Source organism: Leuciscus leuciscus (assembly GCF_965113295.1).
Source record: "Leuciscus leuciscus genome assembly, chromosome: 4".
Taxonomy (NCBI): Eukaryota; Metazoa; Chordata; class Actinopteri; order Cypriniformes; family Leuciscidae; genus Leuciscus; species Leuciscus leuciscus.
The window spans coordinates 36,070,602-36,090,557 of record NC_138728.1 but is presented as its reverse complement, the minus strand read 5'-3'; the positions used below and the strand labels follow the sequence as shown (position 1 = coordinate 36,090,557).

The 19,956-nt window shown below is 42.8% G+C and overlaps 1 protein-coding gene across 1 annotated transcript in view; it reads right to left on the bottom strand.

Moving 5' to 3' along the window:
- Window positions 1–490: 490 nt before the first annotated feature.
- Window positions 491–19,956, bottom strand: part of LOC309497449 (uncharacterized protein) — a 62,783-nt gene continuing 43,317 nt past the window's right edge. Inside the window, exon 7 of the mRNA XM_082167741.1 lies at window positions 491–798. Within this exon, the coding sequence (XP_082023867.1) occupies window positions 696–798 (103 nt within the window). The 3' untranslated portion in view covers window positions 491–695. The remainder of the gene's footprint in view (window positions 799–19,956) is intronic.

Here is a 19,956-nt window from a genome sequence, read left to right as displayed (position 1 = left end):
TCAGTTTTCGTGATTCTTTTGAAAATTATTCTTTGTTATGTCACTTGTAATGTGTTAGATCTGTGAAATAATGTACACAGTGATATTCCTGAGAGTGAGAGCTTTCATTTGATGTGTTACTTGTCTATGTTTGGTGAGTTTGAATGCTATAAATATGAAATATGAACATTATTCCTATAATTTCCTCTAGGGGGGGTGGTTGTGGAAGAGTGAATTTAGACCTTATTATGTTGTTCTATGTAAAATTAATACAAATATCATGGGACTTCCAAGAAAGCAGAGGTTCTAAGCTTTCAAAAAATACCAAATATGTCTAGTTTTGTGCTTCACAGTTTATAGATTTTTAAAAAATAATATGATGACCTCCACGCGGACCCACCGGTGGGTCCAAGGCCTTTCCAAGGCGTGGCCAGAGCTGAAGAGAATGAAAACTGATGTAACTAATTAATAACTAATTATGTACTGAATAGTACAAAATGATTTTATTTAATTTAAAAACTAACTGAACTATACTATGAAAACTGATTATAACTGATTATATTAACTAATTGAACAAAAAATGTATAAACTACAAAAATGATTATACTAATAAAAATTAATTGAAATCACACGTGTATTGGCGTGTGAAATTTGGATGTGGACTGGCAGCTGCTTGATCAGATCCTCCACACTGCCATGGTACAGGTCGATTGGCACTATAAACTCTGTGAAGTCCTCACAGAGGAGAGTGAGGCTCTCATCTCCTTCAGAGACCCCAACCACCAGCACGTCAGCAGTCTCCACCTTCCTATCCGCAGTCTGGATTTGAACAAAAATACAATTTACATTCAGGTTTAGCTCTCCTTAAAAGCACAATGAATGTATGAATTAAATGCTATACATCAGTTATATTGCACCCTACTAGAAAAATGACATATTGCTACAAGAAAATTATATTATAGCAACCATGGAAACCAGCAATGAGAATGGTTAATGCTACAATTCTAAGAATAGGTTAATACATTTTTATTGGGTGCTTAACTTCATGTTAGACTTACACTGTGCACAGTTTTTAATATTTCTAATGGGGTGGGGGTTTGTTACACGTGTTGTGGATAGGGATGGACAATATTATCGGAGCATCATCGGTAAAACCTTAAAATGTAGTCATCAGCCCGATATGGAAAATGATGCTGATTATGTGCTTGCAATAACTTTCATGTTAGCGATAAGATCATGTCAGCAGTGTCGTCATTCTTGAAGTGAACGTTTGCCTGTGATGAGATTCACTTTATTGGATTGCTGCATTGAACTTGACAATGCGAGTACATTTGCGTCTGGTGTGTGATCCAGCAAGAGCTTCCCCTGGGTCCTAGTGCTTTATTTAGGGGTGCTGTTCTTGTTACAAGTAACATTAAGTTACGCGTGTTTAAGGCGAGACACGGCAGGCAAAAACATCGTTTTTTTTTTACTGGTCAATTTTGAGATTTTTGGATATTTGTCTTCAATAGCATGTTTTCTTTCAGACTGTGGTGAAAAAACGTCCGAAATACACATGTAGGTCTTTATTTTACAACACTTTGTCTGTTTGCGTCAGTAGATTTCTCATAAATTCAACAAAAGTTGTCGTTGTAAATCATCCCGCCGATCCGCGATCTCTGTCTGCTCTCTGTCATCACAGGCACCGCTGGAAAACTCTCTCTTCACTGTACAATGCTGTCGGATCCAAATAGGGTCATTTCCTTTTTATCAGCAACCAATCGCGAAAGTAAAAGGGCTGAATAAGCAATCTCATTGGCTGATGAAAAATCTTTAACCCTCTGGAGTCTGAGCGTTTTTTTGGGCCCTGGGGGTGTTCTGACATGCTCTGACATTTGTGCTTTTTTCAGTTGCTTATAAACATATTAATGGCAAAGGTGTAAATTCACTCTATATAGCACAAACAGGGCTACCATAATATGTGAGCCACATGTATGTACATGTTTTCATTTTTGAGAGAATAATGTTTATGCGTGGTTATCGAAAAAACAAAAAATTAAAGTTTTTGAAATAAGGCCACAAAACACATACTAAATATGTGGCAAGAAGACTTTTGACTATTGGATGTCGTCGCCTATAGGTTTTGCTTGGAAAGCCAATATGCGAGGGGGCGTGAACGAGGAGTGGTTTACACCTTAGAATACACCCACCCACTCTGCATAATGATGAGCCATTCACTCAGGTGTGACACTGACTGAGCCACAATGCAAGGACAAAAGATATATTTAGAAGAAGACTTATATTGACCATTTAAGATTTTGCTTACATCTATCTTGTAAATATGTTTTGCTATTTTATTAAAACGGTTACAATTAGGCTACAACAATAATTACAATTTCAACAATATTTCAAGTGTACTCTTTCTTTGTAAAAAAAATGATTATAGGCCTACATTTTATATATGTATTCATTAGTTTGAATATAACCAACATTGGAACAGCTAACATCTTAGTTGATGACTTTATTTTTGACAAAAATAGTATTTTATATATAGAAATTGCTAAACAAAAGCTTATTTGATGTGGCAGTATATTCTACAGTAAAAACTGTACCCAAATCTAGTCAACAAAATGTTGTCTTTCATATTTCGTCTGACTGTAACGTTGTTTTCATGAAATATTAGGGCATATTGTTAATTTGCAGTTTAATACGTTGCTTATACAAATAGCCTACATTTTATTTCAACATTCAGTCGATGTTTACTTATCTCAGTATAGCAATGCAGTTTGCTAAAACATCATCATTCATTCACACACGCGATTTAAATTTAAACTGTCTTTGCCAGCTGTGGTAAACAGCGCGCATCTCTGCCGTTTATTCATTCATAAACAGAAACCCACGTGAAGAAATTCACGTGAGAAGGAAAAAACTTACTCAGCTCGCTCCTCGATATACCCGCACTTCTGAGGGACATTTCCCATTAGTATTATTCCTCACAGCGCTGCAAGACGGTGTAAACAAGTAATGATCTAAATAAACTTGTGTGTTTTCTCGAGCTGATGGGGGCGTTCACAGGATTGCCTCAGCCATTTGCGTTTGAATAGCGCGCGCTCTCCGTGGGCGGAGTCACATTACATCTGAATTAGCTGTAATTAGGTCGACTGGAATCGCTCTCTTTTAATACAGATTTCACAAGATGAGAATATTTGTTTTTTATATAAATTACTTCATTTAAAAGAAGAGAATTCAAGCTTCATGCCTGTGTGTCTGTATGTCTGTTTGACTGAGTATTCGCTGAGTTATTGTTAATTTTCGGACGCGTTTCAGAATGGACTACACTGGCAGAGAGAAGGCAGAACTCGCTTCGTGTTTATTTTTCTTTATTTGGCAAAAAGCACAACACTTTGTTTTTATTGTGAGTATACACAAAAATAATACACATTTAACAGAATCGATTGATGTATGAAACTCCTATGGAAAATCAAAGTCAACAGAGTATTTATGAGTTTCTTTTACACTAATAAAAAAAAAGCGAGCTGGTATCGCCGGCGATACCGTAGACCTCAGGGGGTTAAAGCCCGTTTTCTCAAAATGACCTTTCTCTCATACTCCAAGTACGAAATCTCCACTTCAGTAGCACCTACACTGTAAAAAAAATCCCGTAAAATTTACGGTAAAAAACTGGCAGCTGTGGTTGCCAGAAATCTACCGTAAAAATTACAGTGGAAATGTTTATCCGTTTACGGTACAAAGAAAATTTTGACTGTAATTTTACGGTAGATTTCTGGCAACCACAGCTGCCAGTTTTTCACCGTAAATTTTACAGTTCACTTTTAAGTGTACTGTAAACAGAAAAAATGTAAACCGTACTCGGTTACTAACGTAACCTCGGTTCTCTCTAGAAGAGGGAACGAGTACTGCGTTTTGTAAAAACGCTACGGGAAGTCTCTTTTCACGAAATACTGAAGCAAAAAATTATCCTTAATTTTCATACATGTAAAGCGCGTTGCGGCAGTGCTTAGCTATGGCGAGACGGCTCGCTCGCTCATTGGCTGCTCTGCAGCAACTGCATAAGCCTATCGAGCGAGGCCTGAGGTGACGTCAGGCCAATGAGGACGCTTCGCGCCCTCCTAGCCATTTCCCGCCGAGACGGGTGTGGCTAGCCTCTATATAAGGAGCTCGAGAAGGCTGATTCACTTGATTTTCATCGCCGAAGCGAACCAGAGTGAACCGTACGCACGGCAGAGAACGCAGTACTCGTTCCCTCTTCTAGAGAGAACCGAGGTTACGTTAGTAACCGAGTACGTTCTCTTACGAGAGTCCTCTCGTACTGCGTTTTGTAAAAACGCTACGGGAACCCCTTGTAAAACGCCGTGCGTGCTGGGATAAAGACACCGATCACTGGAAGCAAACCAGGTGTACAGTGCATAATCACCAGATAGACTCACAAAGAGCCTGGGATTACATAATTCCCTATATTGTAACGTCCGCGGACGTAAAACATGACCTCACAGAGAGAGTCTAGAGACAAGAGGGGATTCCTCTGTCCTTATAAGGTTGCGTCAGCAGACGCGAATATGACATAGCATAGACAGGGTGGGGAAACCTGAGCTAAATGCGGGAAATGTGGGTCTTACACAGTTCTGCCCATAAGACAGTCGGCAGCGCATTGCGCATGCGATTTCAGTGTTCTAGTTAGACAGCTGAATCGGCTACACCGATAGTAGCTTAGCCTGCAAGGCGGGAACCTCTAGGTTGTAAAACCTAATAAATGTAGACGGCGAGGCCCAGCCCGCCGCCGTACATATATCCTGTAAGGAAATCCCGCTGGACCAAGCCCACGAGGAGGCAACACCCCTCGTGGAGTGCGCTCTAACTCCCAACGGGCACTGGAGGCCCTTGGCAGTATAAGCCAGCGCTATGGCGTCAACTATCCATCTGGATAGGCTCTGTTTCGAAACAGCCATTCCCTTGGAACGTCCACTGAACGAGACAAAGAGCTGCTCAGTCTGTCTGAAGACAGCAGAGCGGGACACGTAAGCTCTTAAAGCCCTAATGGGGCAGAGAAAACTTGAGTCCCCTTCCTCACTTGATCCCGGCAGGGCAGACAGGGAGATGACCTGAGCCCGAAATGGTGTGTTGAGGGATTTTGGCACGTATCCATGCTTAGGTTTGAGTATGACTTTAGAGTCGTTAGGTCCAAACTCTAAGCACGCTGGGCTCACAGAGAGCGCGTGCAGGTCGCCTATGCGCTTCACTGAAGCGAGAGCCATCAAAAACACTGTTTTGAAAGACAAATGCTTGAGGCTAATAGATTGGATAGGCTCGAAAGGGGCACCTTTCATGGCCGCCAACACCGTAGAAAGGTCCCACATAGGGACTGAAGGAGGTCTGGGAGGATTTAGCCTCCTAGCTCCCCTGAGGAAGCGGATGACTAAATCGTTCCTTCCTAGAGACTGCCCCAGCGTTGTTCTGGAAAACGCTGTAATAGCCGCCACATAAACTTTGAGCGTGGAAGGGGATCTGCCCTTATCCAACAGCTCCTGTAGGAAGGAGAGAACCTCCGTCACCTCACAATCGAGAGGTGATATGCTCCGAGCTGTACACCAGCCGGAGAAAACCGACCACTTCGAGGCATAAAGCCGCCGAGTCGACGGCGCTCTGGCCTGAGTGATGGTATTTATCACTCCCTCTGCGAGGTTAACGGATAACCGTTGAGCGCCCACACGTGAAGCGACCACAGCTCCGGGTGCGGGTGCCAAATCGAGCCCCCGGCCTGCGAGAGGAGATCTCTCCTCAATGGCACTGGCCATGGAGCGATGTCTGCTAGCTGCATCAGGACTGGGAACCATGCTTGGTTCTTCCAGAACGGTGCTACAAGCAGCATTGAGCATTTCGTTTCCTTGACCCGCTCTAACACCTGAGGCAGGAGGGAGACGGGGGGAAAAGCATAAAGCGGGCAGCGCGGCCACATGTGGGACAGCGCGCTGTCGTTCTTGGAAAAGAACACGGGGCAATGAGCGTTTTCGCGGGACGCGAATAGGTCCACCTCCGCTCTGCCGAATCTCTCCCACAACAGCCGGGCTGTCTGTGGGTGTAGAGACCATTCGCCCAGGGGAATGTTGTTCCTGGACAGTCTGTCTGGGCCCACATTCTGGAGCCCAGGCACATGCACTGCTCTCAGCGAGCGCAAACTGTGCTGAGCCCATATTAGGAGGCGTTTCGCCAGCCTGTACAGGGATGTGGATCTCAGACCGCCCTGGCGATTTATATAGGACACCACGGCCGTGTTGTCCGAACGGACTACGACGTGTTGGTCCTTGATGTGGGGATAAAAGCGCGTTAGCGCATTGTGCACTGCCAGCATTTCCAGGCAGTTGATGTGTTGGAGCTTTTCTCGTTTCGACCACAGGCCGAAGAACGGTCTGCCCTCGAGCAGCGCTCCCCATCCCGAGGTGGATGCGTCGGTCGACACCATCCTCACTCCCGAGGAAGTCCCCAGGCTTACACCTGATCGGTACCAGTCGTCTGCCAACCAAGGTGTCAGGGCTGTGACACAGCTCTGATTGACCTTGAGACGCAACCGGCCGGACACCCACGCTCCGCGCGGTACTCGCACTTTCAACCAGAACTGCAGAGGGCGCATGCGGAGCAAGCCCAGCTGGAGAACCGGTGATGCTGAGGCCATGAGACCTAGCATCCTTTGAAACGTCTTGAGCGGGGTAGACGCGCCGCAGCGGAAAGATCTCGCCACGCGCTGAATGTGCAGCACGCGCTGTGGCGACAGCCGCGCTGTCATAGACTGTGAGTCCAGAATGGTACCCAGAAACGAAATCGTTTGACTGGGGTTCAGTGAACTCTTCGTCCAATTGACCGTGATACCAAGATTCTCGAGGTGGTCGAGTAAAATGGTTTTGTGCTCCACGAGCTGTGATCGTGATTGAGCTAGGATCAGCCAGTCGTCCAAATAGTTCAGCACTCGCATGCCTCTGAGTCTGAGAGGAGCGAGCGCCGCGTCCATGCATTTCGTAAATGTACGAGGTGCCAGGGACAAGCCGAACGGAAGGACTGTATACTGGTATATCTGACCCTCGAAGGCGAATCTCAAGTATCGCCTGTGATGTGACGCTATCTGTATTTGAAAATACGCGTCCTTCAGATCTATTGACATGAACCAGTCTCCTCGGCGAACCTGCGCGAGAATTTTCCTGGTCGTGAGCATTTTGAAACTGCGTTTCACTAATGCTTTGTTCAGCCGTCTTAGATCCAGTATGGGTCTGATACCACCGTCCTTTTTGGGGACTAGAAAGTATCTGCTGTATAGCCCCCCTTCGCTTTGAGCCAGGGGTACATGCTCTATCGCCCCTTTGCATATCAGTTTTGATATTTCGGCGCGAAGTAGGTGTGCTACTTCTAAATTCACCGTAGTCTCGACGCGCGCTGTGAAGCGGGGAGGGCGTCGACAAAACTGTAGCGAGAAGCCTCTCTTTATAATGCCTAGCACCCAGTCCGAAACCCCTGGAAGCGCTGCCCATGCTTCTGCATGGCTGGCTAAGGGCTGGATGCGAAGCGCGCTCTGTTCGCCGTGCGACAGAGGTGCTTCGAGGTGCGATAACATAGGCGTTATGCCTGTGGCATTCGAGGCGGGGGGCGCGCTTAATACAGCGGGCAGAGCGCTCGTCCTCGACCTTACTACAGTGCTTAACTGAGTGAGGGAGGTCTGAGTGAGCCCCGCGGGACTCATGTCTGCGAGCAAACGTGGGCGGGAAGCGGGCACATTCACTGCTTTGGACGCGCTGCCTGTCTGAGCAGAGCGAGCGCGCACAGGTTTCGTTTTTACAGAGAGCCTGTGGTCTGTGAGACATAGTGTGTGTGGGCACTGGGAAGTGGGCACTTTCACTATATTGGAAGCGCAATCGACCTGAGTCGATTTTATGTGCGCGAGCCCTAAGTGTAGGGCTGTGCTTGTGTGTAGGGATGGGCACTGAGGAGTGGGCATCGACACTACATTTATAGCACCAACGGCCGTGGCCGGGACACCAGAAAATACACTCTTTTCGGGATATATCTGGGTAGCCGTGAAAACGGCTTTTGTGTGCAGGCGAGCGGGCAACTGTGCAGGCTTGCGTCTTGCAGAAAACGCTGGAACAGTCGCAAGTCTTGGGACTGAAACAGCGGTGCGCTTGGGTGAGAGACCGGCCGCAGCGGGACTCACACACCTGCGCTTCCCTAGGAGTGCTAGGACTTCTTCGGGGCTTCCGGCTTCACCACAACCCTCGGCCGAGGCCCGCGCTGAGCAGGGCGTCGGCTGGTAGAGCGAGAGCGGGACCTAGAGCTGTGCTGCTGTCGCTGCTGTCGCTGCTGAGAAGGTGTGGCGGAAGGCGGGGGCTGATGCTGAGAGCTTCGCGGATTCTGTTTTTCGCGATTCGCTGCAGAACCGGAGCGCTTCGGCAGGAAGTGCTTGAAGGCTTGAGACGCTTTCTGGGCCTCGGTAAATCTCTCCACGAACTCGGAGAGAGAAGAACCGAAAAGGCCAGCGGAAGACAGCGGGGCGTCGAGAAACGCGTTGCGCTCGGAATCAGCCATTTCCGTGAGCGTAAGCCATAGGTGTCTCTCAGCAACAGTGGCGGAAGCCATACATCTTCCCATGGCCTGTGCAGCAGACTTGGTAGCGCGGAGTGTTAGATCCGAAGCGCTCCTCAGATCCGCGATGCAGATAGCCTCCGGTCCCATCTCATCCAGCTTACGGAGGAGATCACCTTGGAAAATCTGCAGTGTAGCCATGGTGTGTAGCGCTGACGCAGCCTGCCCAGCGGCGGAGAAAATTCGCGCGAGCAGCGTCGACGTCATGCGGCAGGCTTTAGAAGGCAACACCGGTTTAGTCCGCCGTCCAGCAGAGGGCGGGCAAAGGTGGGTCGCTATCGCCTGTTCCACCGGTGGAAGTGAAAGGTAGTCTCGGTCTTTCGCATTATCCAGGGAGGAAAATGCTGGCGACACAGACGAGCGCGTTCGCGCAGAGTAGGGCGCATTCCAAGCCTTCGCCACTTCTTCATGAAGCTCAGGAAGAAAGGGGGCGGGCTTAGATTCCGGAGAAGTGCGCTCACCAGGGAGGAAGCTACCATCCAGCCGGGTACGAGAGGGGAGTTCCGGTGCAGACCACTCGAGGCCGAGGCTCGCCGCGGCCAGCGCGAGTACTCGCATGAGCTCCTTCTCGATGTTGGCTCTCGTAGTGGGCTTGCGGGCAGGAGGCGCGAGGTCCTCAGAGCTCGCCCAGTCCTCGCTGCCTGAAGCTAGCAGAGAGCAGGAATCCTTCTCTCTCGACGCGGCCTCAGAAATGACTTCCTCTGATGAAGCGGCGGCAGACTGCGGGCGCTGAGCATCAGGAAGTGAAACAGGAGAAGCCGGTGAAGCAGGCGGGCAAACCGGCGAGCTTGGTCGAGCTGGAGCGGGTTCCGGGGCCCGCTGCGAGCGGCGCTTCTTACGGCGCGGCGGGGAGTGCAGACTCTGAGAAGGATGCCAGGCGAGTCCGCAGAGTCACCATCGGCAAAAGGTCGCAGTGAGGGCAGCCGCCGTCAGCGAGCGCGAGTGCTGCATGGTTCTCACCCAAACAGGAAACGCAGATGACGTGTTGGTCTCCCTGGGCGAGTGGGGCTCGGCACGAGCCACATGAAGGCATCTTTAAAAAGACGCAGCTCTTTTAGGGGGTGAGTGTCGCGGCGGCGAACACACACACACACACACAAACAGAGTAATAAAGGATATAGCGCCGGAAAGCGCAGCAGGTACGGCTGTAGAAGGCGGCGTTGCCAGCAGCTTCGAGTGGCTCGTCCCGCTGAAGTGCTTGCCTCAAACGACGCTTGCTTCCTCGTGATCCAGCGATGCGTGAGCTTCGCTGAAGAGATGAAAATCAAGTGAATCAGCCTTCTCGAGCTCCTTATATAGAGGCTAGCCACACCCGTCTCGGCGGGAAATGGCTAGGAGGGCGCGAAGCGTCCTCATTGGCCTGACGTCACCTCAGGCCTCGCTCGATAGGCTTATGCAGTTGCTGCAGAGCAGCCAATGAGCGAGCGAGCCGTCTCGCCATAGCTAAGCACTGCCGCAACGCGCTTTACATGTATGAAAATTAAGGATAATTTTTTGCTTCAGTATTTCGTGAAAAGAGACTTTTCCCGTAGCGTTTTTACAAAACGCAGTACGAGAGGACTCTCGTAAGAGAACTGTATTTTTTACAGTAGATTCCTGACAACCACAGCTGCTGGTTTTTACTGTAAATTGTACAGTTCACTTGTAAGTATTTACATTATACTTAAGTGAACTGTAAAATTTACAATAAAAACTGGCAGCTGTGGTTGTCAGAAAAGTGAAAGTTGGTATATTATTCAATAACACCCAGAACTGGTAAGGAAAGCAAATATACCTTTTATTTTAATACCACAAACATATACCATGACAACTATATTCTTTTCCTTAAAACAGCAGGAAAATGTATTCCAGGTTGACTTTGCAGAATAAACATTTTGAATTATTACAGTCTTTACCAGAAGGCAACATTCATTAATCTGAACAGTATTCTATGCTCTTAATGGCATGTGGTTAATCAAGGAAATACAAGGAGGAAAAAAGATTTTGTAGCGATTATAGCGACATTCAATTATTAATGCAAAAGTGAGTACTCACTGCTCAAATAATTACTGGTATAGTAACAAACATACCATAAGTACAAAGCAGTATATTGGGAAAAGATACATTTCTAAGATGACGGCTCACACATTTTCAACATTCTCAAGTCATTTTCAACATTTTCAAAGCATCTTCCAGTATAAATTTGAAAAGCATCATCACTGCCAACGTTATCCTCAGACATCTGTCAAATAAGATTTGTCCAACCTTAGGCTATGTTCACACTTACCGTCTTTTTTGACAAGAAAAAGTTGACAACGGCGTTTTTTTTTGCAAAAAAAAAACGCTGGCAGCGTTCGGTTACAAATAGCAGCCGAGCGCGTCTTTTGTTGCTATAACAACAGCTGCAACAGTAGCCTAGTGCTGTGTGATGCAAAAAATGTCGAGAAAGAGAAAGTTGGCTCTTGCGTTGGCTTTTGAAGTTACCGGGGAGGAGAATGTCAGTAATAATACTACCTAGTACCCAGTGTTGTGCCTGAACGCGTTCATTGAACGATAGTTCATGAACTCGTTCATATTTTGGGCGAACGTGAACTGAACGTACTCTATTTCTGCCTGATGAACGTTACTGTGAACTCGTTCATTCTGGTGGCTGTGAACGGCACGCTCTCTTAGTTTAACTTCGTTCATAAGGGTGCAAGATTTCTATAGAAATGTATTTGTCCCGTTCGGAACCTCCGTTGTCCCGTTTATTGACGCTGATCTAACCACTGATGTATGACTGAATCTGATACAACAGCAACACTTGATCACGACACCGGTCATCATCCAATCACAGTCCACACTCTCTCGCACCAGACCATACGAATAACAAACTCTAAATTGAGAATTAATTATTATTTTGGGACAAATCATTGTTTGATTTGCGCACAGAATCCTCCGCTGTCTGGTCGCTTCGATCCGGACTCGCGCTACCGGCAAATCCCTTTCACTGTCCGACTGGGTTTTGATTTCGGCAAATCAGTTTTAACGAATTCAAACAACGTGATTATTGTGAGTCCAACATACATCCAGCCACGCAAGAAAGCATGAAATCGTCCTGAGGGAATAATATACTGATGTGATTTGCTGGCCAAGAAACATTTCTGATTATTATTAATAAAAAAATAAAAAATCAGGATTCTTTGATGAATAAAAGGTTCAAAGTAAATTTATCCGAAATAAAAAAAAACGTAACATTATAAATGTACTTGCTGAATAAAAGTAGGCTATTCATTTCTTTAATTTCTTTAAAAGTAGCCTATGTATCATTACAAAAGCTTTCTATTTCAGATTTAAATGCTATTATTTTGAACTATGGTTTGTGTGTAATATGACTTTAATCAAAACAAATGTGTTGTCTGAAAACCTTTTAAACGCATACGAACCTGAAATGACATATAGGCCTACTGTGTTATGTTGGCCTAGCTAGCCTATAGCCTACAAATATTTTGAGTGTCCCTCATTTTCCTGTAAAGAACCATGCACGATTGTCCCGCATTTGTTTAGTTGGCAACCCTACCCTCAATGCTATGTAAACCCTGGTTGGATAAGGATTTAAAAATTGGATATGAAGATGAAATCTGACGCATAGTTTCAGTGTTAAAACTGATAACATAATTGCTGTCTGTGGTTTTATATGGGCTGTGGCAATAATTTTGAAAAATAATAGCTTGCAGCAACATATGGAAAAAAAGAACTGAACTAGTTCATTTTTTGGAACTGTGAACTTTAGTTCAAAATGTTGAAGTTTGAACTATGAACTGAACTAGTTCATTTTAAAATTTGTGAACTGAACTTTGAACTAGTTCATGTAGAAAGCGAACTTTCCCAACACTGCTAGTACCAATAATGCCAGCAGAGATGCTGTAGCTGTGAGGGATAGGTTTGCGGAGTACTTCATGTCTCCAGTTGGTCGAGTTCCCTGGCAAGACCGCTACTGATGGAGCATACAGCTCTTTTAAGAGCTACCCAAAATATCTACTTTTAACATACTCAATTCTATCGCTATTAAAAACAAAACACACTTTACACAATGTATTGTTGTTGTATTGCAGACTGTTTCAAGTATCAGTTTTTCAGTATATGTTTATGTATTTATGTTTATGTATGTTACTTACAAAATACTCCCTCCCCATGTTGCTAATTTGTGCATACATGGAGTCTACCTTTGCATTCTTTGCCACCATCCCATTCTACAATTGTTGTCATTGCAATAAATCAGTATTTACCTCAAAATGGTTCATGTAATTATTACAACAAATTAAGCAGCAGTATCTGTGGCATGGGCAATGCTTTTAGATATTTACAAAACCTCTTCCATATCTTAAAGAACAAAATGAAACACATAACAGATTTTTAGTAAAAGTTTATTACCATTGTGCTTTTACTGAAAACAAAAATTTAATATTTGTAAATTATTATTGCAGTTAATAGTAATGCTATAGCCATAACACTATGGACAACTGATAATCTAAGACGTTTCACCAAATTCCAAGTTGAACAGTGTTTGCATTCTCAGCCTCGCCATAGCCTGCTTGCGAGGCTCAAGCCTTCTTAATGCTGGTGCAAAACTAAGCAGAAAGTGCTCATGCTCATCTACATCTTGCTGTATAGACTGCAGCACTTGTTTTTGGTACGGGGTGAGACCTGGGGCTACCTCCCTCCTTTTTCCCCTTGATGCTGGAGAAGGATTTGGCTGAGGTCGAACTGGAGTAGATTCCTGTGTTGGTGCTGGTGGTGGTGGTGGTGGTGGTGGTGGTGCTGGCTGGTGTCCACCAGGGCTTGGTGGATCGCTGACCACTGAGTCACCCATTGCACCCTGGGGGGAAAAAAAGAGAAGACAACACACCAATAAATACACTACCAGTCAAACGATTATGGACAGTAATGTTTTTTAACGAAGTCTGTTCTGCTCACTATTTATTTGATCCAAATTACAGCAAAAACAGTACATTTTTTTAATATTTTTACCATTTAAAATAAATGTTTTCTTATTTGAATATATTTTAAAATGTAATTTATCCCTGTAATCAAAGCAAAATTTTCAGCACCATTTACTCCAGTCTTCACTGTCACATGATCCTTCAGAAATTATCCTAATATTCTGATTTGCTCTTCAAGAAACATTTTATTATAATTATTATTATTATTGTCATCAACATTTAAAACAGTACTTTTTTTTTCATTATTCTTTGAATAGAAAGATCCAAAGATCAGCATTTATCTGAAATAAAAATCTTTCGTAACATCATAAACTATACCATGCAAAAGCTTGGAGTCTATATACAGATATAGGTATATATATTATTAATTATATTATATTATTTTGGGGGGAATTATATTTGGGGGATTATAGAAATTGTATTTAGCAAGGATGCTTTAAAGGAGCATTTCACCCATGGGAACATTGATCTTTATTGAAAGTGGGTCATATATGTAGTCGAAATGTAAAATAAATTTTGAATTTGGTGCCTTCTTGGCCGAGGAAAGAAAGAAAGTAACTTCAGGACGCATTTGTATGAAAGACACCAACTCCCACAATGCACCACATTGCACAGCTGCGCAAGCCACTCCCACTAATCCAGAAAGCGCATATCTGCCTATAAGAGAAATAACTCTTCCGTCTACAAGGCTAGCTACCACCAGAGCTTGAAATTCATTTCACACAAAATGTCTAGTTAGTTGGCGAACTCATTAGTGAATTACTCTTCATTTGTATTTCTTTCGAAGTGGTGAATTATTGCATTGTAACGTTACCTGGATGTTCAGTCAGATGCGGTGCGAAACTAGGATAGTTCACAACACAAACGTCCGTGTCCTCGTCTGATTCACAACACAAACGTCCGTGTCCTCGTCTGATTCACAACACAAACGTCCGTGTCCTCGTCTGATTCACAACACAAACGTCCGTGTCCTCGTCTGATTCAGAGATTTCATCCAGGAGAAGTTGTCATTGTTGAAATTCTTTGCCGCAGACGGACTCTATCTCTGTGTTCGTAGCGGTTCGTAGTTGCATAGTGAGATCACCGGCGCCACCAGTCCGCCCTAACTCGAGCCAGTCCGGGCTCCTCGTCCGCGGCAGGCAGGTCTTCTGCTGCCTCGGCTGCTCTGCGCTATAATGCGGCTTGTAAAGGTAGCCACAAACACCTGATTCGAGCATCAGACTTCCGAAATCCTCTTCTTCTACATCATATTGAGTAACGTTACCCTCCGCTATTGTCATATCTTCACATCTGGCTCCACAGCGCCTGTTAGCTTAGCTTCCAAACAAGATGGAGGATATTGCTTTTAGTTTCAGAAAATCAAGTCCCACCCACTGATCTGTAATAGGCCTGTAGCGTGAGCGGTTCCCGCCCCCTGGGAAAGATGAGGAACGAGTGTCTGTAGTCTCTACACTTTTCAATGAAATGTGACTTCCTGCTTATTATGACGCAAAATTATGATTTTTACGTCATAATAAGCAGGAAGTAAAACACTTAAATCCTTATTTCTCCCATCTCAGGGAAAAATGGATGAAAAATCCACATTTATTATAATATATGACTGGGTTTCTAACAATACAAAGCTTAATGCAAATGGGTGAAGTCTCCCTTTAAATTGATCGAAAGTGATGATAAAGACAGTTATAATGTTACAAAAGATTTCTATTTCAGATAAATGCTGTTCTTCAGGATTCTACTAATTCTACTTTTTACATAATAATAATAATAAATGGTTTTTGAGCAGCAAATCAGCATATTATTATATTACAATAGGCTTACACTAGTACATGTCACAGACTACATAGCTTGTTACCTCACTCTCTTCTCCTGCACTTTCACACATTGCATTTAAAATGCTTTCTGGTGTTTCAAAATTTGTAGATGTCGGCCTATCCTGGACATGGGGATCCAGGAACGACATGACCCCCATGAACTTCCATTGCCGTTTAAAGCCTCCCTCAGAACCACTTCTCCTGTCTTTCTCATTTCTCCTTTCGCGCTTGTACTTATCTCTCAAGTACTTCCATTTCCGATGGCAAGCATCGCCTAAAAGGTTACAGTTGTTGACAGCTGCTGTTACCAGCTGGTTACGGTATTGATAACTATTGCTGAGCGAACATTAATGCTAGCTAATAGCTAGGTGATAATTTTAACGACAAGTAGTAGATGATAACCTTAACTGAATAACCAAGGATCCGTCCAATCTGTGCCCACACAGCCTCTTTGTGATGTATGTTATGATAGAGTTGTGTACTCATATCAAACAGCTCCTTGTGCTCCGAAACAAGGACGATTAGTTTATCTACCGGCACCTTCTCCATTTATTCTTGTTGTTCTTGTTGTTATGGAAACGACAGGTCTCGCTACTCGCTTGTCATTGGTCAGCTGTCAAAAAGGCGCTTGACGTAGGGCGTTCTTTTCAGAAAAGTTGAACTTTTTTCAACTTAAAAAGACGCTCTGAGCTGCAGAAAAAGACGCCGGCGGTGGCGTCTAAAAAAGCGCTCAGGACTTTTTTGAAAAAACGGTTTACTCCATAGGGTTATAATGTAGAACAGACGCTGGCAGTTTGAAAAAAGACGCTAAGTGTGAACATAGCCTTAGTCTGTTCTCCATTCGTGATCAGCAAGGTCTGCTATCAGTGTAAGGACTCTGGGATTCACTGGAAGCAGTTTTTTGTTTTTTCTTGACTCAACTTTGGTGCCCTTCTCTGGATTTATGCTGAAGAAGTACCTACAAAAGAGAATGTAATCACTCATTTTGTTGATCACAAATACAGATGGAATAAAAGTTCACCAAATTACTTCACTAAAAAAATATATACTTTTTTTTTTTTTACATGAACTAATATTATAGTACAAGTACATATTAAGTTAACAGTACAAATCTTGGTTCACAGTGCATTAACTAATGATAAAAATATCTAACATGAATAAACAATGAACAACTTTATTTTTCTAACCAAAACGATGTACAAAGAACTGTTACAAATGTAATTCCCATTGTCAGTTAATTTTAGTGAATACATTACCATACGTTAACAAATGAGACCTTACTGTAAAGTGCAATTACGTGTTAAAAATGGTTTAATGCCTACCTTTGTATGAATTCCAGAGTAGAATCAAGTTCCAAAGGGTAATGGATATTAAAACAGTAGTAACTGCTAAACATCATGCAAATTGCTGCGACAAACGTAGAAATGTGCGGAGTTGAAATCTTCTGGTCGATGCTCAGCATGAAAAGCTTTGATGTGTAGCATGAGGTGCCTACAGACAAAAACAAACAATTAAATGCCTTTGGTCTTAATATATTCAGTTTGGAATGACATGATAGTGAGTAATTAATGTCATCTTTTACTCACCAGCAAGTAAAACAAAACCTGTATACATTTTTTTTTTTTTTCTAAACACTAAGAAAGAAAATTTGCAGAATGTTTGTAACCACACAGTTGTGGGGCACCAATGATTTCCACAGTACTTTTGCTTAATAAAGTCAATATCCACCCATAACTGTTCGGTTAACAGCCTTCTTCAAAATAATATATAGCAGAACAAATAAATCTATACAGGTTTTGAACAAATTAAATTTGAGTAAATTACAGAATTATAATATTGAACTATCCTTTAAATTGTAAAATATAGCAATTTTATTAATTCAAACTCACCACAGACAATGATGCAGGGTGTTGCTGGTAACTTGTCTACATCCACATCTTCAACAAGGCAAGTCTCTTCCACATAATGAAACATCACTTCTTCCTTTTCGTCAAAGTAGGCAAGCAGAAGAAGCACCACATCTTTCAAATCCTCACTGCATCCTTCAGGTTGACACCTCAAAACATCTAGTTTTGCAGCAGTTTGCATAACTTTGGGCTTCTTTTCTGCACCAACTATTTTAAGAAAGTTCAGGAGCCGCTGTCCTTTTTTATCCAAGCTTTTAAGAAACATCTCCTTCAGATCAATTCCAGTTAGCTGCTTGAAGTGTGAACACATACCAACCTCTTGAAATAGAAATGGCCAGTTCTCACAAAGCTGTTGTATGCTTGCTCCATTGTTTATGTCTTTGCGCTGTGTGTAGTATGTTGCTTTCAGGAGGGTGCTAACTTCTTCTGAGTCAAAATGTGTTGCTTTAGACTTTATCTTCATCATTTCTTGCTTTTCCAGCTGGGTCTCTTTGGTCTCATTCAGCGGCATAAATTCTACATTCCAATTTACACAGCCGTAAGTGTCTTGAATCTTTGCCCTTCTTTCAGCAGGAATCTCCTCTGTGTCAGAGTCTTCTGTTCTGCTGCGTTTTCGGATTTTCGGAACATTGGTCCTTTTCACATTTTCTACACGATTCTGGATCTGCTTAAGTAGTGAGTGATACCCTGCACCAATTATATCACCATCAATAACATCCTGCAAGGATGCAGGGTATTTGGCTACCATCTTTTTGGCAATGACTGTAGAGTTTTGCTTACTTGGAGACTCGCACATCTTCATCATTTCGGATACAACAATTTTCACCATATCTCGTCGCAATCTTGGGGTTGGTCTTTTCTGCCTTTCTAAACATTGCATCAATGCTTCTGGCAACTTCTCCCATGGTATTTTAAAATTGTCAGCCCAGTCAGAAGCAACCGTGGAAGCCTTGCCAAATGTTGGGGATGGTGATGATGAGCATGAAGAGGACCGTGTGCCACTGCTGCTCTCTCTAGAACTTGGCAAGCTATCTGAACTTTCTTCTAAAAGGACAAACGTAAAAAATGATCACTTATGAAACCAATTTAAGAAAACTTTTACATTTTAATATTTCATTATAAAAATGAAATGTACTTACTGTTCTGGCTCCAGGCAGATACAAGTTTTCGTGCCTGAATGGGTCGTAATACTGGGAAGAGATCTGCTTCCTGAACATATCGGAAATCATCAGGTGAAGATACTCCAAGTGAGTTCAGTGTCTCCACCACTGACTGTAGCACCGAGGATGAAATATCTTTGAGAATCTCAGCAACTGCAGTGGTTACACTGCTTTGCTCCGATTCATTCATGACTAGAAAAGAGAAAAAAATAAATAAAAAAATTGGTGACTCTAAAATTAATTAACCCCCTGAGGTCTACGGTATCGCCGGCGATACCAGCTCGCTTTTTTTTTATCAATGTAAAAGAAACTCATAAATACTCTGTTGACTTTGATTTTCCATAGGAGTTTCATACATCAATCGATTCTGTTAAATGTGTATTATTTTTGTGTATACTCACAATAAAAACCAAGTGTTGTGCTTTTTGCCAAATAAAGAAAAATAAACACGAAGCGAGTTCTGCCTTCTCTCTGCCAGTGAAGTCCATTCTGAAACGCGTCCGAAAATGAACAATAACTGAGCGAATACTCAGTCAAACAGGCATACAAAGACACAGGCATGAAGCTTGAATTCTCGTCTTTTAAATGAAGTAATTTATATAAAAAACAAATATCCTCATCTTGTGAAATCTGTATTAAAAGAGAGCGATTCCAGTCGAGCTCATCTCATCTCATTACGTTATAATCGGCCACGCCCACGGAGAGCGCGCGCTATTCAAACGCAAATGACTGAGACGATCCCATACAAACTGTGAACGCCCACATATCAGCTCGAGAAAACACATCAAGTTTATTCAGATAAGTGTAGTCGTCTACACTGTCTCGCAGCGCTGTGAGGAATAATAATAATGGAAAACTTACCTCAGAAGTGCTGGTATTTCGAGGAGCAACGGATGGAATAATGTAGTAAGTTTTTTTTTTCATTCTCAAGTAAATCGCGTTTCTGTGTAAATGAATGAACGCAGAGATGCGCTGTTTACCACAACTCGCAAAAAGACGGTTTAAATTTGAATTGCGTTTCTGTGTGTGAATAAATGATCTGCTTTTAGCAAACTATTTTGCTATACTGAGTAAAATCGATTGAAATATGTTGAAATAAAATGTATTTGTATAAGCAACGTATTAAACTGCAAATTAACATTTATATTCCTTATAATAAAAACAAAAGACCTATGTTACAGACATATGAAAGACAACATTTCGTTGATTAGTTTTGGATAGATTACACATTTTTACTGTAAAATATCTGCCACCTCAAATAAGCTTTTGTTTGCCAATTTTTGCTAATATGTTAAATATAGTATGTTTTGTCAATGTTCGAAGTTTGAAATATGTATGATAAAATGTATACTTTAGTTTTTACAAAGAAAGATTACACTTCAATTGTTGTTGTAATTGTAACCTTTTTAATAAAAAAATATATATTTACAAGGTAGATGTAAACAAATTTTAAAAGGTAAATATAAGCATTTTCTTTAAATAATTTTTATTGTGTTTTATTATTGACAAATTTGGG